The sequence below is a fragment of the Geotrypetes seraphini genome, chromosome 11 (assembly GCF_902459505.1).
Source record: "Geotrypetes seraphini chromosome 11, aGeoSer1.1, whole genome shotgun sequence".
NCBI classification, from domain to species: domain Eukaryota; kingdom Metazoa; phylum Chordata; class Amphibia; order Gymnophiona; family Dermophiidae; genus Geotrypetes; species Geotrypetes seraphini.
Genome location: NC_047094.1, coordinates 78441071 through 78461672, shown reverse-complemented (window position 1 = coordinate 78461672; position 20602 = coordinate 78441071). Strand labels below are relative to the sequence as shown.

Sequence of the window (20602 nt, the reverse complement as noted above, 5' to 3'; positions counted from 1 at the left end):
GAGAGTGTTTATTAATTGGGTGAGGTTTGCAAACACCCAGGGAGGGAATTTTGATAGCTGTGTGAAAAGCTGTTTTGTAAAGCAAACCTAAGACACTCTTGATTTTCCCAGCAGTGCTACTAAGGCTGTTGGAGGCTTCTGTGTAGGAATTGTGAACATTGCACCTACCTTGTGCAGAGAACTTTCTTGTGTGCATCATATCCTACTTGAGAGCAGGCTAAGAGCTCATTGAGTAAATAAGCTCTGAGGAGAGCAGGAGCTCATGAACATTATTTTTCTTTGTTGGAAAGAAAGAAACTTGAACTGTGATTTTGCTCTTGATATTTTGTTTTCGCTTGATTCTTCTGGCAAGGATCATTATCCATTGTGCTTGTGCCAGCATTGACTTTATTTTTGAGAGTAAAAGTTATGCTATTATACAACTGAGGTTGTGGGTTTTTTGTTTTGTTTTTTTTGCTAAAGTTCCTCCTGTCAATCCAATCCTTCAGGGTGACTCCAGGCCGGGTCACACGTCAGTGTACTTCCCATGTGTAGCCCTTAGCAGTGCTATTGAGTTCCAGTCCCAGGCTGCCAGGTGGTCACACAGTAAATAGTCTATTAGATAACTGCAAAGGGGGTGTTAAGTGGGAGGGGGCATGGGTGGCTCATAGGTGTTTGACTATTCTAATGCACATTTTCTACAGTACTATCAGTTACACATGCACATTTATACCTGCCTAAATATTGGCGTGTAAATGCTGACTTCTAAAAAGTGTGAGTTCTGTAATGACAAGTGTGTAACACAAATTTAGGTACCCCCCCCCCCCCTTTGAACAGTGTACACTTATTGGTGAATGACATTCTTGCCAAATGATAGCCCATTTCTAATAAATTGTCCCTTTTTGAACAAGTGAGTGTTTGAGTATGGCTACTGCTGCTGCTTCCTATATGTTATCTCTTTCTCACTGTCTGATTTTTCTTCTTTTTATGTATTTCTCTTCAGGCAGAGTCTATCTTTCTGAGGTTTCCAGGTCAGCTTCTGTCTGCAGGTTTCTCTTTCTAGTCTGTGGTCACTTCTCACTGGATTCAGAATGATCTGTGTGTATTCCATGCGGGTGACCTAGGCTGGGCATTGTGCTAGTTTGCAGAGTTCTTTAGCATTCTAGCTTGTTCTGGTGCAATATTTGCACAGTAGGGTGCTGTTTGAGACCTATAATATAAAATTTGTTTTTAAAAGTTTGGATCATCTGTTAACAGAGGGAGTTTGTATTCATGTTGCTGAGATGATTGCAGAATATTTATTTATAATTGTGTAGTCCGCCTTCCTGTAAGACGAGAATTGCCCAGAGTAGTATAATTGCATATTTTATTAGTGTTTGAGTAGTGAGGGAAAATGTCCTAGTCTGCTCTTCATCTGTTAGAGATGTGTGTGCATGTGGGCTCAAGTACACATTGTCTTTGGGGCTTTTCCACTTTCTATTTAGCTTTGGGCTGTTGGTGGACCCTAGACTCCACTACCATATAGAAGAATAAATTCAATGCAATCATTAATAGTAATTTTACTGAAAGGAGAGGGGGGGATTGGAAATTAGGCAGAGATCAGGTTGTCAGGATAGCCAGAGTGCACTGGGGACCTGTATATGCAGGTTTATCTCATTCATATTCATTGTAAAAAGCACGCTAGCTTTGGAGCCCTGAGTGAAGTACTGGGACAGCAGTTTCTCTCTTGCTTACTTCTTTGATATTTATTGAACAGATTAGTCCTGTAGTGCTTTGTACTGTAAAGCCCCCTGGATGCTCTTGTTAGGCTAATCTGCGAATATTCTAGGAGGAAACTGCGCATCTTCTTTCCTTCTCCAAACTCAATACCTGCTCCTCTGATACCATCCCCACCTGTCTGTTAATCACCATCTTTCCTACCGTCATTCCCACTATCTGTCATATCCTCAACCTATCGCTCTGTACTACTATTGCATCCTACGCCTTCAAACATGCCGTTATCTTGACTTTTTTGTCTCGAGCTATTTTCGACCCATTCCAATTGGACTTTTGCCCTCTCTATTATACGGACACTGCCCTTGCTAAAATCTCCAAGGACCTGCTTCTGGCAAAATCCAAAGTCCTCTACTCTGCCCTTATCCTCTTTAATCTATCTATGGTGTTCAACACTGTAGATCACCGCCTACTCATCGATTATGCTGTCCTCACTTAGATTCCAGGGCTCTGTTATCTCATGGTTTTCTTCCTATCTTTCCTGTCGCACTTTAGCGGGTACTCTGGAGGATCATCCTCCACTGCCTTTCCACTATTTGTCAACATACCACAGGGCTGTCCCGAGACCTCTTCTTTTCTCCATCTATGCTTCCTCCTTTTGGCGTGCTAATCTCCTCCCATGATTTCCAGTACCATCTCTGTGCTGATGACTTGCAAATTTACCTCTCAATGTCCAAACTTTTTATGGGAATCCAGGCCTGAATCTCAGCCTGCCTGGCTAACATTGCTACCTGGATGAATCAGCGTCCTCTAAAATTAAACATGGCCAAGACTGAACTCCTTATCTTTCCTCCTAAACCTGCCTCTTCTTTAGCACTCTCCAGACCAGTAGAGGTTAACTTTACGATTGGGTATATATCTAATCATGACCAGCAGGTGGAGACTGAAAACAAAACTTTGGGACAGTATATCCTAGCCCCTCCTCTCTATTTCCCTCAGTCTTCTTTCAGTCTCCAGCAGGTGTTGAGTGATCTGTACCCATCTCCCTTGGTAGGGCTGTTGGAATTTGTTTAGGGGGTTTATTGTCCCTGTTTTTAGCCGGACGGAGCTTGGGCGGACTCTGTTTGGGGGTTCGTCCGACCTCGGGGGTGTCAAACCCGGCGGGTCACGAGCGGGGTCCCTCCCCCCACTTCCTCCACCTCCCCACATTTTTTTAGAGGAGCCTCAGCAGTAAGCCTTGCCCCCTAAATCAAGCAAGGCATATTGCTTTGAGAGCCTGTGGAGTCTGTTCTGTAAAAAAAAAAAAAAAAATCCTGAGGTAGTGCTGGTCTGGAGGGTTGTATCCCTTTAAGAAAACTGTATTTTACTGTATTTTTTCATGTAACCAGCACTTTTTTATAGCTAGGTCGCGTATGGAGCAATTGTGCCCTTCTCCGGGGGAGTAGGCCACAATTTTAGTCCAGCCGCGAGGCACTCGCGGCCGGCCTGAACTCGGCGGTTTGGGTCGGTGAGGTGGTGGAGCTCCGTCGGCAGCGGCTGCAGGCGCCCAGAGCTCCCCGCCGATGGTGCCTCGCGAGTCGGCTTGGAGCAGTGGGGAAGCCCGGTCTTCCACAACCGCCCACGGAGGGATTCCCCGAAGGTTTCCCTCTCAGCTGATTTTTTGACAGCTGATGCCGGCTTGCCTGCTTTAGCGGCTGAGACTATTCAGGTTTCTCAGCCGCTTCAGGCTATGGAGGGAGCTTTTTTGGCGGGAAAACCGCCATCTTCTCTGTCTGGCCCCTCCATTTTGTCTTCCACCTCAGGTGACCTTCCCCCTGTTTTGACTATGCAGGGGCAAGGTTCTGCTGGGTCCCCTGCTGTGGCAGGGAGTCCCTTGGGACCCTCGGGGGATTTTTCTCCTGAATTTTTCTTTTCATTATGCAAAGCCTATTTTCAGGCGGCTGGGGGTCCCGGTTGCGCCCAGGGGGTCTCGGGGGGTGGGGTTTCCTCCGCGCTCCCTGCGGCTTTGCCTCTCTCGTCTGACGTGACGTCCCCTCCGCCGCCTCTCTTGTCCAAGCGTCCGCGGGTGTCGTGGGACGAGGATTTGTGGTCGGAGGAACGTGTCGGTCTGGAGGAGGACCTGGACCCTTCTGAGGAATTCCAGGACCCTCTGGAGGGGACGGAAGCTGGCGGCGGGTTGTCGGGTTTCCCGTTCTCCAGTGACGAGGCGTCCGTGGTGCGCCTTTTTCAGAGAGATGAGCTGCCTGACCTTATTCAACAGGTTTCTTCGGCTTTGCGTTTTGAGGACGCGCCGCCGGAGACTCCGCGTGTGGGGGACCCTCTGTTTCGGGGGATCCTTTCCGTTTCCCGCTCTTTTCCTATGCATCAGGATATTCGGGATATTATTCTTGAGCAGTGGAAAACGCCGGAGACGCCGTTTCGACTGGCGCGCAGCATGGCTCGCCTGTATCCCATTCCTGAAGGGGATCGGGCTACGTTAGCTTCGCCAGTCGTGGACGCGGTGGTCTCGGCTATTTCCAAGCGGCATACCGTGCCTGTTGAGGGCGGTTCTGCCTTGCGGGACTCGGAGGAGCGCAAATTGGAGACCATCCTTAAGCAAAATTTTCAAGTCTCTGCCTTTGGGGTCCAGGCGGCTATTTGTGGGGGACTGGTCGCTCGCGCCGTGTTTCGGTGGGCGGAGCGGGTCTTGGATCGAGAGTCTGACGACTGGTCTCTGGTTGATCAGGAGGTAGCGAAGATTGAGATGGCTGCCTCATTCCTCTCGGATGCTCTATATGACTTGGTGCGGATCTCGGCTAAGTCCATGGCTTTTGGCGTGGCCGCACGGCGTGTGTTGTGGCTGCGCGCTTGGGCGGCGGATGCTGCGTCCAAAGCTAAGCTTACTAAATTTCCCTTTCGGGGGTCGTTTTTATTTGGAGAGGACTTGGATAAGTTGATTCAGACTCTGTCGGACTCGAAAGTTCCCCGTTTGCCGGAGGACCGTGCCCGCCCGGCGTCTCGGGGTGGTGCGGCCCGGGGGCGTTTGCGGGAATTTCGCAAGTATCGCCCTGGGCGTGGAGCTGCTTCTTTCCAGTCTCCGGGGTTTTCCCGGGGTCGGTTCTTCCAGCGCATGCAGCCCTTTCGGGGGGCCCGTCGGGGGGCAGGGAATCCCTCCGCCGGTTCCCCCGCTTCCCGTCCTGCACAATGACGCCTTGCCGGCGCCCCCCTTGGTTCCGGTGGGGGCCCGGCTGCGCGACTTTTTTCCCAAATGGGCCGAGATCACGTCCGATCAGTGGGTCCTGGAGGTGGTGCGAGACGGTTATGCCCTGGAGTTCGCCCGCTCTCTGCCGGATTTTTTCCTCGCTTCTCCATGTCAGACTCCTGGGAAGACGCTGGCGGTTCGCCAGACCCTTCAGCGCTTGCTAGATCTCAGGGCAGTAGTTCCGGTGCCCCCCCCGGAGTGGGGCACGGGCAGGTACTCCATTTACTTTGTGGTGCCCAAGAAGGAGGGGACTTTTCGGCCCATCCTCGATTTGAAAGGGGTCAACAGGGCTCTCAAGGTTCCCTCTTTCCGTATGGAAACGCTGCGGTCGGTCATTCTGGCGGTTCAGCCGGGGGAGTTTCTCACTTCTCTCGATCTGACGGAGGCCTACTTGCATGTTCCTATTCGGGCCTCTCACCAGCGTTTCCTGCGCTTTGCGATCTTGGGTCGGCACTATCAGTTCTGTGCGCTTCCCTTTGGGCTGGCCACGGCTCCCCGGACGTTCACCAAGGTGTTGGTGGTCGTCGCGGCAGCCTTGCGGTCGGAGGGCATCCTGGTACATCCCTACCTGGACGACTGGTTGATTCGGGCCAAGTCGTTGCAGGAAAGCTCCCGGGTTACGGCTCGGGTGGTGGAGTTTCTCCGGTCGCTGGGCTGGGTGGTCAACCTTTCCAAGAGTCGGTTGATTCCGGCTCAGCGTCTGGAGTACCTCGGGGTGCTGTTCGACACCTCCTTGGGGAAGGTCTTCCTCCCAGAGGCCCGGGTGAGCAAATTACAGTCTCAGATTCGCCTGCTTTTGGCGTCCCGGTGTCCTCGGGCACGAGATTTCCTCCAGGTCCTGGGGTCGATGGCGGCGTCCCTGGACGTGGTGAGGTGGGCGCGGGCCCACATGCGTCCTCTCCAGTATGCTCTGCTCCGGAGGTGGTCTCCCCAGAGGCACGGGATGGATGTTCCGGTTCCTCTGCGAGGCTTGGCGCGCTGCAGTCTGCGTTGGTGGCTCCGGACCCCTCACCTAGTTCAGGGGGTGGGTCTGGATCTTCCGCAGTGGACGGTGCTCCTTACGGATGCGAGTCTCCTGGGTTGGGGGGCCCAGTGCCTGGGTCACTCAGCTCAGGGAACCTGGTCCACGGAGGAGGCCTCCTGGTCGATCAACGTGTTGGAGACCAGGGCGGTCCGGCTGGCGCTGTTGGCTTTCCACTCCCTTTTGTTGGGCAAGTCGGTCAGAGTCCTGTCGGACAATGCCACGGCGGTGGCTTATGTCAATCGTCAGGGGGGCACCAAGAGCACTCTGGTGGCGCAGGAGGCGGCTCGGCTCATGGTTTGGGCGGAGTCGCATCTTCTGGACCTCTCGGCCTCTCACATTGCCGGGGTAGAAAACGTTCAGGCGGACTTCCTCAGTCGTCACTTCTTGGATCCGGGAGAGTGGTGTCTCGGCGCCGAGGCGTTTCAGTTGCTAGTGCGTGCTTGGGGGCAGCCCCTGATGGATCTGATGGCTACGAGTGGCAACGCCAAAGTACCCCGCTTCTTCAGTCGTCGCAGGGACGGTCTGGCCGAGGGTCTGGATGCTCTGGTCCAACCGTGGCCAACGGAGGGGCTGTTGTATGTGTTCCCTCCTTGGCCATTAGTGGGCAGAGTACTGCTTCGCGTTGTTCGCCATCCGGGGCTGGTGGTTTTGGTGGCTCCGGATTGGCCTCGTCGTCCGTGGTATGCGGATCTGGTGAGGCATCTGGTGGCGGATCCTCTTCCTCTGCCTCTCGGGTGCGATCTTCTGATGCAGGGTCCCATTCCCATGTTCGACCCGTCTCCCTTTTGTCTTACGGCTTGGCTCTTGAAAGGGGCCGCCTGAGTAAGAAGGGATATTCCGACAAGGTGATCTCTACGCTTTTGGGGTCCCGGAGGCTTTCTACCTCTTGGGCTTATGTACGGGTTTGGCGTCTTTTTGAGGAATGGTGCCGAGCGCGGGGAGTGGTCTCCTTTCGCGCTTCTCTGCCTAACATTCTAGAGTTTTTGCAGGATGGCCTGGATAGGGGCCTAGCCTGGTCTTCTCTTCGGGTCCATCTGGCGGCCCTGTCGGCTTTTCGGGGGCTGGTGACAGGTCAGCGTTTGTCAGCCATTCCTGATGTGATTCGCTTTCTTAGGGCGGCCAAGTTGCTCAGGCCTCCCATAAGGCCCTCGATTCCCTCTTGGGATCTCAATCTAGTTCTCTCTGTTCTAGTGCGCCCTCCTTTCGAGCCGTTGGATGGCTGTTCGTTGAAGGACCTTACGCTGAAGTCGGTCTTTTTGGTGGCCATTACTTCCGCTAGACGGGTGTCGGAGCTACAGGCTTTCTCTTGTAGGGCTCCCTTCCTGGAGTTTTCGAAGGAGCGGGTTGTTTTGCGGCCTGTTCCTTCCTTTCTGCCGAAGGTAGTTTCTCCTTTTCATGTCAATCAATCGGTGGTCCTCCCGGTCTTGGGTAGTCGGGAGGGTTCTTCTGAGCAACGACAGCTGCGCAAGTTGGATGTCGGTCGGGTCCTCCATGCTTATGTGCAGCGGACCCGGGAGTTTCGGAGCTCCGATCATCTCTTTGTGCTTCTGGCGGGTCCTCGTCGGGGGGCTGGCGCTTCTAAGGCTACTATTGCGCGCTGGATCAAGGAGATGATTGCTTCCGCTTATCTTCTGAGTCAGAAGCCGGTTCCGGAGTTTCTCAAGGCTCATTCCACTAGGGGTCAGGCGGCTTCTTGGGCTGAGTCGTCGCTTGTGCCTCCGGTGGATATTTGTAAGGCTGCGGTTTGGTCCTCCTTGCATTCATTTGTTCGGCATTATCGGGTAGATGTTCAGGCGCGTCGGGACGCGGTGTTCGGTGAACGTGTACTGGTATCGGCCCTTCGGGGGTCCCGCCCGTGAGAGGGACTGCTTTGGTACGTCCCAATCGTAAAGTTAACCTCTACTGGTCTGGAGAGTGCTAAAGAAGGAGAAATTAGGTTCTTACCTGCTAATTTACTTTCTTTTAGCTTCTCCAGACCAGTAGAGGTCCCCACCCTGTCTGTTGTTGTTGTTGTTGGGGCTGTTGCGCGGGCAGTTTTTGGTTTTTGCTGCGGGTTCTAGTATTTTTCTAGGGCCGGGGAGAATTGAAGAACAGCGGCTGTGGCTCGGCTGGCTTAGCTGGCGAGCTGTGGGGACATTCTTCCTTCGGGAATTTCTCCTCTGCATTTTCCAACAGCATTTTGGGTTTGTTATTTGTTACTCCTTTCGGAGTATTGTTTTTTCTCTCTGTTGTTTTCCAGTTCTTGGTTCTGCTTGGCTATTCGGCAGACTGAGGGAAATAGAGAGGAGGGGCTAGGATATACTGTCCCAAAGTTTTGTTTTCAGTCTCCACCTGCTGGTCATGATTAGATATATACCCAATCGTAAAGTTAACCTCTACTGGTCTGGAGAAGCTAAAAGAAAGTAAATTAGCAGGTAAGAACCTAATTTCTCCTTCCCTTCTCCCCCCTCCCCTCCCCATTCTCTAATTTGATGGATAATGCTCTCATTGGCTCACAACCTTGGGGTCATCTTTAATTCATCTATTTTCTTCTCCTCATATATCCAACAAACAGTCAAAATTTGTTGCTTCTTTCTATATAACATTGTTAAATCTGGGCTTTCCTTTCTTAGCATGCTGCCAAGGCCCTCATCCATGCTCTTGTCACCTCTCACCTTGATTACTGCAACTTGCTTCTTGCAGGTCTTCCGCTAAGCCATCCCTCTCCTTTTCAATCTGTTCAAAATTCTGCTGCACGCTTTGTGTTCCGCCAGAGTTGTTATGCTTATGTACCCCTCTCCACAAATAGCTTCATTGTATCCCTATCCTCTTTCGCATACAGGTCAAATTCCTCTTACTGACCTACAAGTGTATTCACTCTACAGCTCCTTAATATATCTCTCCTCTTATTTTTCCCTATACTCTGACCCAGGAGCTCCACTCGTCAGGCAAATCTCTCTTGTCTATACCCTTCTCCTCTACTGCAAACTCCTGACTCCAACCTTTCTGTCTTGCCACACTGTATGCCTGGAAAAACTTGCCTGACTTCGGTACATCAGGCTCCATCTCTGATAATATTCAAATACAAGCTGAAAGCTAACTTTTTCGAAGCTGCATTTAAGTCCTAACCCTACCAACTTGTAAATCACCATATTTGTTTGTCATTTTCTCTAGTCCTCTACCCTTTCTCTCTCTTCATCCCTTTTGTATTTCCCTAAATGAGCAGCATGTATGGATTCACCATTTTTGTCCTCGGGCTGGGTCAACAACTGGTTGAGTGGAAGGCGACAGAGGGTAGTGATCAATGGAGATCGCTCTGAGGAAAGGGATGTTAACCAATGGTGTGCCTCAAGGTTCTATTCTTGGGCCTGTTCTTTTTAACATTTTTATAAACGATATTGCTGAAGGGTTGTCGGGTAAGATTTGCCTCTTTGCGGATGATACCAAAATCTACAATAGAGTAGACAAGCCGAATGGTCTGAAATTTGACAGCTAAAATTCAATGCTAAGAAATGCAAGGTCATGCATTTTGGCTGCAAGAAACCGAGGGAACGGTACAGATTAGGGAGTGAAGAGCTTATGTGCACGACAGAAGAGCGGGACTTGGATGTGATTGTATGTGATGATCTTAAGGTGGCCAAACAGGTTGAAAAGGTGACGGCGAAAGCTAGAAGGTTGCTGGTATGGCTAGTAGGAAAAAGGAGGTATTGATGCCCCTGTATAAGACTTTGGTGAGACCTCATTTAGAATATTGTGTACAATTCTGGAGGCCGCACCTTCAAAAAGATATAAAAAGGATGGAGTCGGTCCAGAGGAAGGCTACTAAAATGGTATGCGGTCTTCATCATAAGGCGTATGGGGACAGACTTAAAGATCTCAATCAGTATATTTTGGAGGAAAGGAGGGAGAAGGGCGATATGATAGAGATGTTTAAATACCTATGTAATGGAAATGCGCATGAGTTGAGTCTCTTTCATTTGAACGGTAACTCTGCAATGAGAGGGCAAAGGATGAAGTTAAAAGGTGATAGGCTCCAGAGTAATCAAAGGAAATACTTTTTTACAGAAAGGGTGGTAGATGCATGGAACAGTCTCCCAGAAGAGGTGGTGGAGACAGACTGTCTGAATTCAAAAGGACCTGAAATAGGCATGTGGGATCTCTCAGAGAGAGAAAGAGATAATGATTACTGCGGATGGGCAGACTAGATGGGCCATTTGGCCTTTATCTGCCATCAAGTTTCTATGTTTGTCTGATGTGTATGTCATAATTAGACTGTAAGCTCTTTTGAGCAGGGACTATCTCTTGCATGTTTAATGTGCAGCACTGCATATGTCTGGTAGCTCTATAGAATTTATAAATAGTAGTATTTTAAGTAAAATTTGAATTTGTGTTGGACTTCAGGGTTTTCTTGGACATTCATAATTTTTGTCTTGTTGAGCTGCCAGTAAGTGTGAAGTTGATTTAAATTCTTATAATGTTCAGAATATTGTCGTATGTTGGATGTTAATTTTCTTGGTCCTGGGAACCTATTTTCTCTCTCTTTCCGACATCTACATATGAGTACCCTTTAGAGCAGGGGTTCTTAAACCAGTCCTTGGGCACACCAATCTACTCAGGATTTCAGGATACCCACAATGAATATACATGAGATAAATTAGCATACACTGCCTGTACGAGTATTGTACAGAAATCTATCTCATGTATATTCATTGTGGGCATCTTGAAAACCTGACTGGCTGGGTATGTCCTGAGGACTGGGTTGAATTCCTGATTTAGAAGCAATGAAAGGTTTGTTTGTTTGGGTTTTTTTTTAATATATTAAATTGTGTGCACAACTGCTTTTATTTTTTCACTTGTGTGTGCAAATTTGCATGCTAGTTGCAAATTTGGATATGCAGCTTTCTAGCATTAGGGGGGTTAGTCTTTGCTCAGGTAATGCCCTGCAGATAAAATGGAAGCTCTTTGTACTGGAACTGACCTGCTGTGGCTTCCCATGCTCTGCATACAGCTCTCATTTCTCACTCTTTTGTGCTGGGAGTTGGTGTGAAACTTGTCTTGCACTGCTGTTGTTGCAGGCTATTGATGATGACTGTAACCAGACTGGACAGATGACCGCGGCTCAGCTTGACTGGCCTCAGGTAAACTGCTGCTCTTTTTTCCCCACCCCTGTACTGCACCTCTACTTCAGAGTTCCCTGTTCTGGTTTGCCTTTGCTTCTCTCTTGACACAGAAATATTTAATTTAGTGAAACTGCCAGTATCACTAGTTATCCCAGGACAAGCAGGCAGGTATTCTCACTAGTGGGTGATGTCATCAGACAGAGCCCCGGTACGGACGTCTCACAAGCACGTGTTGCTTGTAGAAACTTAAAGTTTCTAGATGCCCGCACCGCGCATGCGCCGGTGCCTTCCTACCCGGAGATCCGGGCGTGTCTCCTCAGTTCTTTCTTTTCCGCGGAGCTGAGAAGTTCAACTTCTTCATGCGCTAGCTGAATTCAGTTAAATTTGCCTTCCTTGTCCGCGTTTTCGCTTTCTTTTAATTACAGTTAACAGTTCTTTTCTTTTTCAGTAAAAAAAAAAAAAAAAAAAAGAAGATTATTTCCTCCGGCGGGTCGAACGGGCCGGCCACGTGGCTCAGGCCCACTGGCTTCGACCTCGCGGCGGAGATTTTCCGGCCTATGTCCCGGCCAATCACCGGGTTTAAAAAGTGCAGCAAGTGCCAACGCGCGATTTCACTCACGGACCCTCACTGGCGCTGTTTGCAGTGTTTGGGCCCTGACCACATCCCGAAATCGTGCAGGCCTTGCTCTACCCTTACGGCACGCTCATTCAAGCGGCGTTGCCTATTGTGGGAATCGATGTTCAAGATGGACGCAGCTAAGGATCCCTCAGCCTCCACTTCATCTGATACCTCCCCGGTTCGGGCGAAACCGGCATCGACCCCTCCTGCATCGAGTGTGGTGAAACCGGCATCGCTCACCCCGACACCATCCACGAGCTCGACGTCGGTGCCTGCCCCGGTCTCCTCGGTTCAGGTACCTCTTCCTTCCACAGTGCCACCAATGGTCATCAAAGTGCCGAAAGCTACTAAGCAGAAGCACTCGGCCTCGAAGGAGCGCGATGTCCGTGCAGGAGGACCCCCTTTCGGTGCGGATCCCTCCTTATCGGCTTCGCTACGGTCCGTGCTGGAAGCTCAATTCGTTGAGCTCATGCAGACCATCGGACCCGGGCTCATCGCTGCCATACAGGGTGACCTCCCGGTACCGGTCCAAAGGGGCGGTCCGCCCCCTCCCCCTCCCCCACACCGTTCGACCTCGACAACCGTCGAGGACGAACGGGGGAGGGCGGCGATGCCCGCGCGGCAAGCCTCGCTTACCGATATGCCGCCATTAGAACCCATTACGCCTCCGCGCCAACATGGGACCAGACCTCCGATCGATACTCGAAGCCCTGGGCATAGTCAGGAAGAGTTCTTCCGTACTCCTTACCAGACTTGGGTAGCATCGCAAGAACCCGCATCGCAAACCCAGTTGCGATCCACTGCTTCCAGCCCTATCCACTTGGGGGCCTCGGGAGACCATGCGATGCACAGACGATCCCGATCCCCGTCCCGCCACCGAGACGGGCACCGATCGAGACACTCATCCTGGCACTCCTCACGCCATTCGGAGGTGTCACCGCAGAAAAAACTGCAACGTAAGGGATACTCCTCATCAGAGGTGTCCCCCCCCGAGGGGCCCGGAGTACGAGGAGACACCGGTGCCCGATTCTCCTTGTCACTCCCCGATGTCCACGGACCTGGAGGCCTCCTCCTCCTCCAGCCCGTCCCACAGACCGACGCTGGCGGAACAATTGTCCTTCTCATCATTCCTCCGACAAATGGCGGATGATCTGGATGTGACCCTTGACACGGGCTCCCGATACTCCAAGGAGTATCTGGACACCATGCATCTACCTAACCCTCCAACGGAGTCGCTTCGGCTCCCCTTGCATAAATTACTGGACTAGACCTTCATGCAGTGCTTCGAAACACCGTATTCCATACCGGCGATCCCCAGCAAACTCGATGCTCGATACCGCATCGTGCACCATAAAGGGTTCGAGGGCCCTCAACTCTCCCACCAATCCCTACTGGTCGAGTCCTCCCTTAAACGCTCTCATCCCTCCCAGGTCTACGCCTCTGTACCGCCGGGCCGAGAGGGGAGAACGATGGACAAATTTGGTAGAAAATTCTACCAAAACTCCATGATGGCGTCACGGGTGCTAAACTACAACTTCTTTTTCTCTTCCTATCTGGAGTTCTTCTTGCCGGTGCTCCGCAAGTTCACTCCGTTCATAGACAACCAAGCTCGATTCGAGTTCGAGGAAGTGGTAGCCTCCCTCTCCCAATTACGCCTCCAGCTGATGCAATCCTCCTTCGATGCATTCGAACTCTCGGCACGCGCCGCCGCAAGCGCGGTAGCTATGCGTCGCCTGGCATGGCTCCGTACTATCGATATGGATCCCAACCTACAGGACAGACTCGCCAACGTACCATGTGCTGGAGCTGACCTGTTCGATGAGTCTATCGAAACTGTTACCAAGAAGCTGTCGGATCATGAAAAATCCTTTCAATCCATCCTGCGGCCCAAACCCAAACCTCAACAGTCTCGACCTTCCAGGCCACCCCTGATTTACCAGCGGCGTTACATGCCCAGACAAACGCCTGCTGCGAGACAGCCTGCGAAGAGACAACCTCCCCAGAAGTCTCAGCAAAAACCTCAGCCACCGGCTGTACCTAAGGCTCCCCAGCCCTTTTGACGCCCCTCCCGGGAGCATAACCTCGGCCTCTCCCATAGGGGGCCGCCTCCATCTTTTTTACCATCGATGGGAGGCCATAACCACGGACCTATGGGTCCTCACCATCATAAGAGAAGGATACTCTCTTCAATTCCACCGGGTCCCCCCGGACCATCCTCCAAGAGAGTATCCTTCAAGCTCGACGCAGACCGCCCTTCTTCTTCAGGAAGTCCAAACCTTACTTCAGCTTCGGGCTGTCGAGCCGGTCCCGTCAGACCAATTGAACCAAGGGTTTTACTCCCGGTACTTCCTCGTCCCGAAGAAAACGGGCGACCTGCGACCCATTTTAGACCTTCGGGCCCTCAACAAGTTCCTGGTCAAAGAGAAGTTTCGCATGTTGACTTTGGCTTCTCTATACCCCCTCCTCGAGCAGAACGACTGGTTATGCTCCCTGGATCTCAAGGAGGCCTACACTCACATCCCCATTCACCCGGCCTCCCGAAAGTTCCTCAGATTTCGGGTGGGAAATCTGCACCTACAGTATCGAGTGGCCTATCTTCATCCCCCAGAGTCTTCACAAAGTGCCTGGTGGTAGTGGCCGCAGCACTCCGGGACAGGGGTCTACAGGTGTTCCCATACCTCGACGACTGGCTCATCAAGGCCCCGTCAGCCCCAGAGGTCACTTCGGCGACCTTGGCTACAACCTACTTCCTCCAGAATTTGGGCTTCGAGATCAACTTCTCCAAGTCTCATCTACAACCCACCCAGTCCCTCCCCTTCATCGGAGCGGTCCTGGACACCACCCGACTCCGAGCATTCCTGCCTCGGCAACGCATGGAGTCTCTTCTTCATCTCTGCCAGTCGGTGTCTACTCGCCAAACCCTACCGGCGAGACAACTGATGGTGCTCCTGGGCCATATGGCCTCCACAGTACATGTGACACCCTTTGCCAGACTCCACCTCAGGATCCCCCAGTGGACCCTGGCATCACAGTGGAATCAAACGTCCGATCCACTATCCAAACGCATCTTAGTCACACCTGCTCTTCGGCAGTCTCTACTTTGGTGGATGACCTCTTCGAATCTATCCAGAGGTTTGCTGATGCACTCTCCCCCCCATCAGAAAGTTCTCACAACCGATTCGTCGAACTACGCATGGGGGGCCCACCTGGAGGGTCTCCGCACCCAAGGATTCTGGACCAGTGCGGAAAGACTACACCAAATCAATCTACTGGAACTCAGAGCCATCTTCAATGCGCTCCAAGCTTTCCAACACCTACTCCACGACATGGTAATCCTCATTCGCACAGACAATCAGGCCGCCATGTATTATATCAACAAGCAAGGAGGCACGGGCTCGGCCCTCCTTTGCCAGGAAGCTCTACGAGTCTGGGACTGGGCGGTGCGCCACAACACCCTACTCAGAGCAGTATACATCCAGGGGGAGAACAACGTCTTAGCAGACAAACTAAGCCGTCTGCTACAACCGCACGAATGGACTCTCCATTCCAGCCCCCTTCACCAAATCTTCACGCAATGGGGGACGCCTCAGATAGACCTCTTTGCGGCTCCCCACAACGCCAAACTGCCTCAGTTTTGCTCCAGGATCTACACTCCTCATCGCCTCGAGGCAGATGCTTTTCTACTGAACTGGGGGAAACGATTTCTATATGCGTTCCCACCATTCCCGCTGATCCAGAAGACTCTGGTCAAGCTGAAACTCGAACGGGCCACCATGATTCTAATAGCTCCTCGGTGGCCCAGACAACCTTGGTTCTCCCTCCTACTTCAACTCAGCAGCAGGGAACCAGTACCACTTCCAGTGTTTCCTTCACTACTTACTCAACATCAAGGATCACTACTTCATCCCAACCTGCAGTCTCTCCACCTGACAGCTTGGTTCCTCTCAACGTAACCCCTCACCAATTCTCACAAGAAGTGAGGGAGGTCTTGGAAGCTTCCAGGAAGCCCGCCACTCGACAATGCTACTCCCAGAAATGGACCAGATTCTCCTCATGGTGTGTTTCTAAGTCAAAGGAACCTCAGCGAGCTTCCTTATCCTCCGTGCTGGACTATCTCCTACACCTATCTCAATCTGGGCTCAAGTCCACATCCATACGAGTCCACCTGAGCGCTATTGCGGCGTTCCACCAGCCCCTACAAGGGAAACCCCTCTCGGCCCATCCGGTGGTCGCCAGATTTATGAAAGGACTCTTCCATGTTAACCCTCCTCTCAAACCACCCCCAGTAGTTTGGGACCTCAATGTAGTCCTTTCCCATCTCATGAAGCCCCCGTTTGAACCACTCAACAGGGCCCCTCTGAAGTATCTCACCTGGAAAGTGCTTTTCCTTGTAGCCCTTACGTCCGCTCGCAGAGTCAGCGAACTCCAGGCATTGATGGCGGATCCACCATTCACAGTATTCCACCATGACAAGGTGGTCCTCCGCACTCACCCGAAATTCCTGCCTAAGGTGGTCTCCGAATTTCATCTCAACCAATCCATTGTACTTCCAGTATTCTTCCCTAAGCCTCATTCTCACCACGGAGAATCGGCCCTTCACACTCTAGACTGTAAACGTGCCTTGGCTTTCTACCTGGATCGCACCAAGCCACACAGAACCACTCCTCAACTTTTTGTCTCCTTCGATCCTAACAAGTTGGGAAGACCCGTATCAAAGCGCACCATCTCTAATTGGATGGCGGCTTGTATCTCTTTCTGCTATGCCCAGGCTGGATTATCACTTCCTTGTAAGGTCACAGCCCATAAGGTCAGAGCAATGGCAACCTCAGTAGCATTCCTCAGATCAACACCAATCGAGGAAATTTGCAAGGCTGCCACCTGGTCCTCGGTTCACACATTCACCTCACATTATTGTCTGGATACCCTCTCCAGACGGGATGGACAGTTTGGCCAAACAGTATTGAAAAATTTATTCTCTTAAGTCGCCAACTCCCCCTCCATCCCACTGAGGTTAGCTTGGAGGTCACCCACTAGTGAGAATACCTGCCTGCTTGTCCTGGGATAAAGCAATGTTACTTACCGTAACAGTTGTTATCCAGGGACAGCAGGCAGCTATTCTCACGTCCCACCCACCTCCCCTGGGTTGGCTTCTCAGGCTAGCTACCTGAACTGAGGAGACACGCCCGGATCTCCGGGCAGGAAGGCACCGGCGCATGCGCGGTGCGGGCATCTAGAAACTTTAAGTTTCTACAAGCAACACGTGCTTGTGAGACGTCCGTACCGGGGCTCTGTCTGATGACATCACCCACTAGTGAGAATAGCTGCCTGCTGTCCCTGGATAACAACTGTTACGGTAAGTAACATTGCTTTTTGGTTTTCCTGTATTGCAGATAAATTAATGGTATACAACTTATTTGAATATTTTTTAAATAGAATAATCTCAAGGAAACTTCTAAAAAGAGCACGGTGGATAAAAAAGTTTAAAAAAAGTTTACTTAAATAATTGCAAAAAAAAGAATGTGAGCCAATGAGGAATGAAAACACCGATATTCCCACCGATATTGAACACTACTAAGGGTGGAAGAGGTGTACTTGAGGCCACATTTTGTTACATTTGAAATATATGAGAGTATGTTTAACAATTTGTAATTCTACGGAGGGGAACGCTGGATATTTTGGAGGTTGGGTAAAGTATTGGAGAGTTGTGTTATATGATTCCCAACCATAAATGAAACAGATTTAAATAGTGCCATCTTTAGTGTGAGTGCACAGGGATAAATTAATGGTGGCATGAAAACTGTGATGGGGTGATTCAGGATGTGATAGGGAAGCTTTGTTTCCTTAGGCACATTAGTCATTTTTAGATTGTCTATGTTCTGAGCCTTTGTCATTCCTGCTGAGTAGTCCACTAGTTAGAACAGCAGGCTGAGACCCAACTAGTTGGGATGCAAAGTAGAGAATGACTTGGGCAAAAAAATTTGTCCTCATCTCTGCTCCATCCCCTCACTCTGTCCCTGTCTCTGCCCCGTCACTGCAAACTCGGTCCCCATCTGATCCCATCCGCACAAGCCTCGAATAGTTTTATACTGAACTTATTTTATTAAAGTATTAAAAGAAACAATATTCTGTACAATTGTCATTTTATAAATCAGAGTTCTGGCTGCCAAACTAGAGGAAGAGATCTTAGCTGGCAGGGCTTTGTTTATAAACATTTATCAACACAGCTACAATGCTACTTTATCTTAAAGCAAAAAAAGAAAAGAAATATAATTTTTTTTCAACCTTTGTCTGGTTTCTGCTTTCCTCATCTTCTCGTCGTTCTCTTCCTTCCATCCACTGTCTGCTTTCTCTCTGCCTCTTCCATATGGCATCTGTTCTAGTTCTATGCCTCTGTCAGAAACTGTCTGCCTTCTCGCTCCCCCATAGTCTGGCATCTGTTTTCTTCCCTTTCATCTCTCCCTCCCTCCCCCAGGTGGTTTTTAGCATCTCTCTCCTCCTTTCCTCCCTTCAGATCTGGTATCTCTCTCCTCTCCCTTTCCCTTCCTTTTCTGCTCTTCCTTCTCAATTTGTTTTCTACCTCTTGTCTACTTTCTTTCTTTCCAGTCCTCAATTTCCCTTTCATTGTGTCTACCTACAGCTTGCCACCTCTTTCCCTCACCCCTTCCATTATCTCACTAACTGTCCTCTTTCCCCAATCCAACATGTACCCCTTTTTCTTTATCCCACTCCTTCCATCCAGTATGTGCTCCCCACTTCCATCCAGCGATTGCTCCCCCTCTCTCACCTCCCCATTTCCCTTCAGCATCTGTTCCTTTCTCCCCTCCTCCTCTTTCTCTACTTCCCTTCAATGCCACTCAACCTCTTCCCATTGTTGGGCCATCTCACTCCCTTCACGTCACCTTCACGGTGCTTTTCAGAATCAAAGTTTTCTCTCTCCGAGGGGCCTGGACACTGTAGCCTTCTCACAAGTTGTGTGCGGTCTCCCCAAAACTTCTCCTCTGACATAAATTCCTGTTTCTGCCTGGGCGGCTCATGTTGGAGGAGAAGTTTTGGGGCAGTCTTGCGCGACTTGCAAGAAGGCTGCAGTGTCTGGGCCACTCAGACAGAAAACTGAAAAGCGCAAGTGAAGGTGAGTGGAAGGGAGGGAGATGGCCCGACGAGAGGAAGAGATTCCAGGACCGTGGGGCCCAGGGCAACAGCCCTCCCCTAACGCCAGCCCTGCTTGAGTTGGCCCCTTTGTGCTTCCTGGGGCAGGCCTACCAAGCTTCCTGGAGGCAGGGCTGCTCCAACTCGGCGGCAAGAAAGTTCAGGTCGAAGCAGCCCTGCCTGCAGGACCCTACGAAGAGTCTGGTAGGCCCACCAGGAGAGTTGCAGGTTTGTTGTTTTTTTGTTTTTTTTTTGTCACTGGCGATTGGGAGGGAAGGGGGGAAGAGGTCTGCTGGACTGCACAGTCGCGAGGAGGGCTGTTGACCGGAAGGGGTAGAAAGGGAAGCAACTTGCAGCAGATACTTTATTGCGGGGATAAGGCCATTCACCACTCCATGGGGCAGTGAATGACCTTGGCCCTGTACCCGTGGTACCCTCCCCCCCCATTCCTGCAGGTTACCCTTAGCTACCTGTGACTAGCTGCGGGTAACAGTCACTGTGTCATTCTCTAATGCAGAGTTTCGCAGACTCTTCTCTCTCCATCTTACATGCATTTTAGAAAATTGTTAAAATCAAGTTTATTTGCAAAATTCCTTGAGAATTGACTTGTTAATCATGAAGATTGTTCAGTCTTCTTAGTTTGTTAAACCACATAGAACTGCAAGGGTTTGCAGTTTACAAATGTGATGTGAAGGCATGGGATTTACTCCATAATGTTCTGTGTGACCTAAGGCAAGTCACTTTACCCACTGTTGCCTCGGATACAGAACTTCAAGTTGTCAGCACTTTGCGGTAGAGAAATGCCTATAACTTATTTTCTTTGATATAAAGAAAGTCACTTAATGAAAAATAATAATCATGGATTCTTATACAATAGTTGTCGATTTACATATTGGTAGAACTCTGCTCAGAAACATGAAGGCATTATGTTCTGCCTCACCACCCAATCATTACAGTGCTCAATGTAAATTTACTCCAGGTGTAAGTCCTCATTAACTGTTATGTTGCTAGCTACTGCAGCTATGCTTAGCCTTTAATAAAAGTTATAAAATGTTGAAAATTTATGACTTAACTTAGAAAAGTAGCTGGTTCCGACGTGCCACGTTTCGGTCCTGAGTCAGGGAACCGACAAACAAATACAGTTAATACAGTTTAGTCACTCAACAGTAACAACATAGTGATTGAGTCTGTTACTCCTTCAGTATTTTATAACTTATTTTCAGCTTGGATTTTCTAAGTTTATCAAGTTTCAAGTTTATTTAAAATATTTGATTTGATCGCAAAATCCAAATCCAATGCGACTTACATTTAGTTAAAAATTAAGTTAATATAGAAAATAAAAAAACAAGACAATACAATTTTTATAAAATAATACCTTTGAAAAGGGAGGAGAGAAAAAAAAGGAATAAAAACAATTCTTAAACAAATAAAAAGGGATAGGTAATGAAACATGAGGTTGAGGAAGGATACCCACTTAATTTTCATTTAACAGTACTTCTGGGCCACTGAAATATCCTACTACGGTGTCAATAAATCCAAAGATGTGGGGTCTGCATGTTTCTCTTTTATTAAACCAATATTTTTCTTCTGGACCTTGGCGACACCACTCAACCGCTCAACAATAGCTGATAGTGGTGATCTTTGTGTGTACTCGCCACTGGCCCACACTAATTTTTTACACTTTTTTAAAAATATTAAATATCTTTTTTAAATTGTTGATTTCAGTCATTTAATACTTGAAATCTTTAAAATTTTTAAGCATTAACTTATCTTAAATAGCT

The 20602-nt window shown here is 49.8% G+C and overlaps 1 protein-coding gene across 1 annotated transcript in view; it reads left to right on the top strand.

Moving 5' to 3' along the window:
* Positions 1–20602, top strand: part of ETFB (electron transfer flavoprotein subunit beta) — an 85789-nt gene that overhangs the window by 34613 nt on the left and 30574 nt on the right. The window contains exon 4 of the mRNA XM_033914527.1: positions 11012–11074. Coding sequence (XP_033770418.1) covers positions 11012–11074 — 63 coding nt within the window. The remainder of the gene's footprint in view (positions 1–11011; positions 11075–20602) is intronic.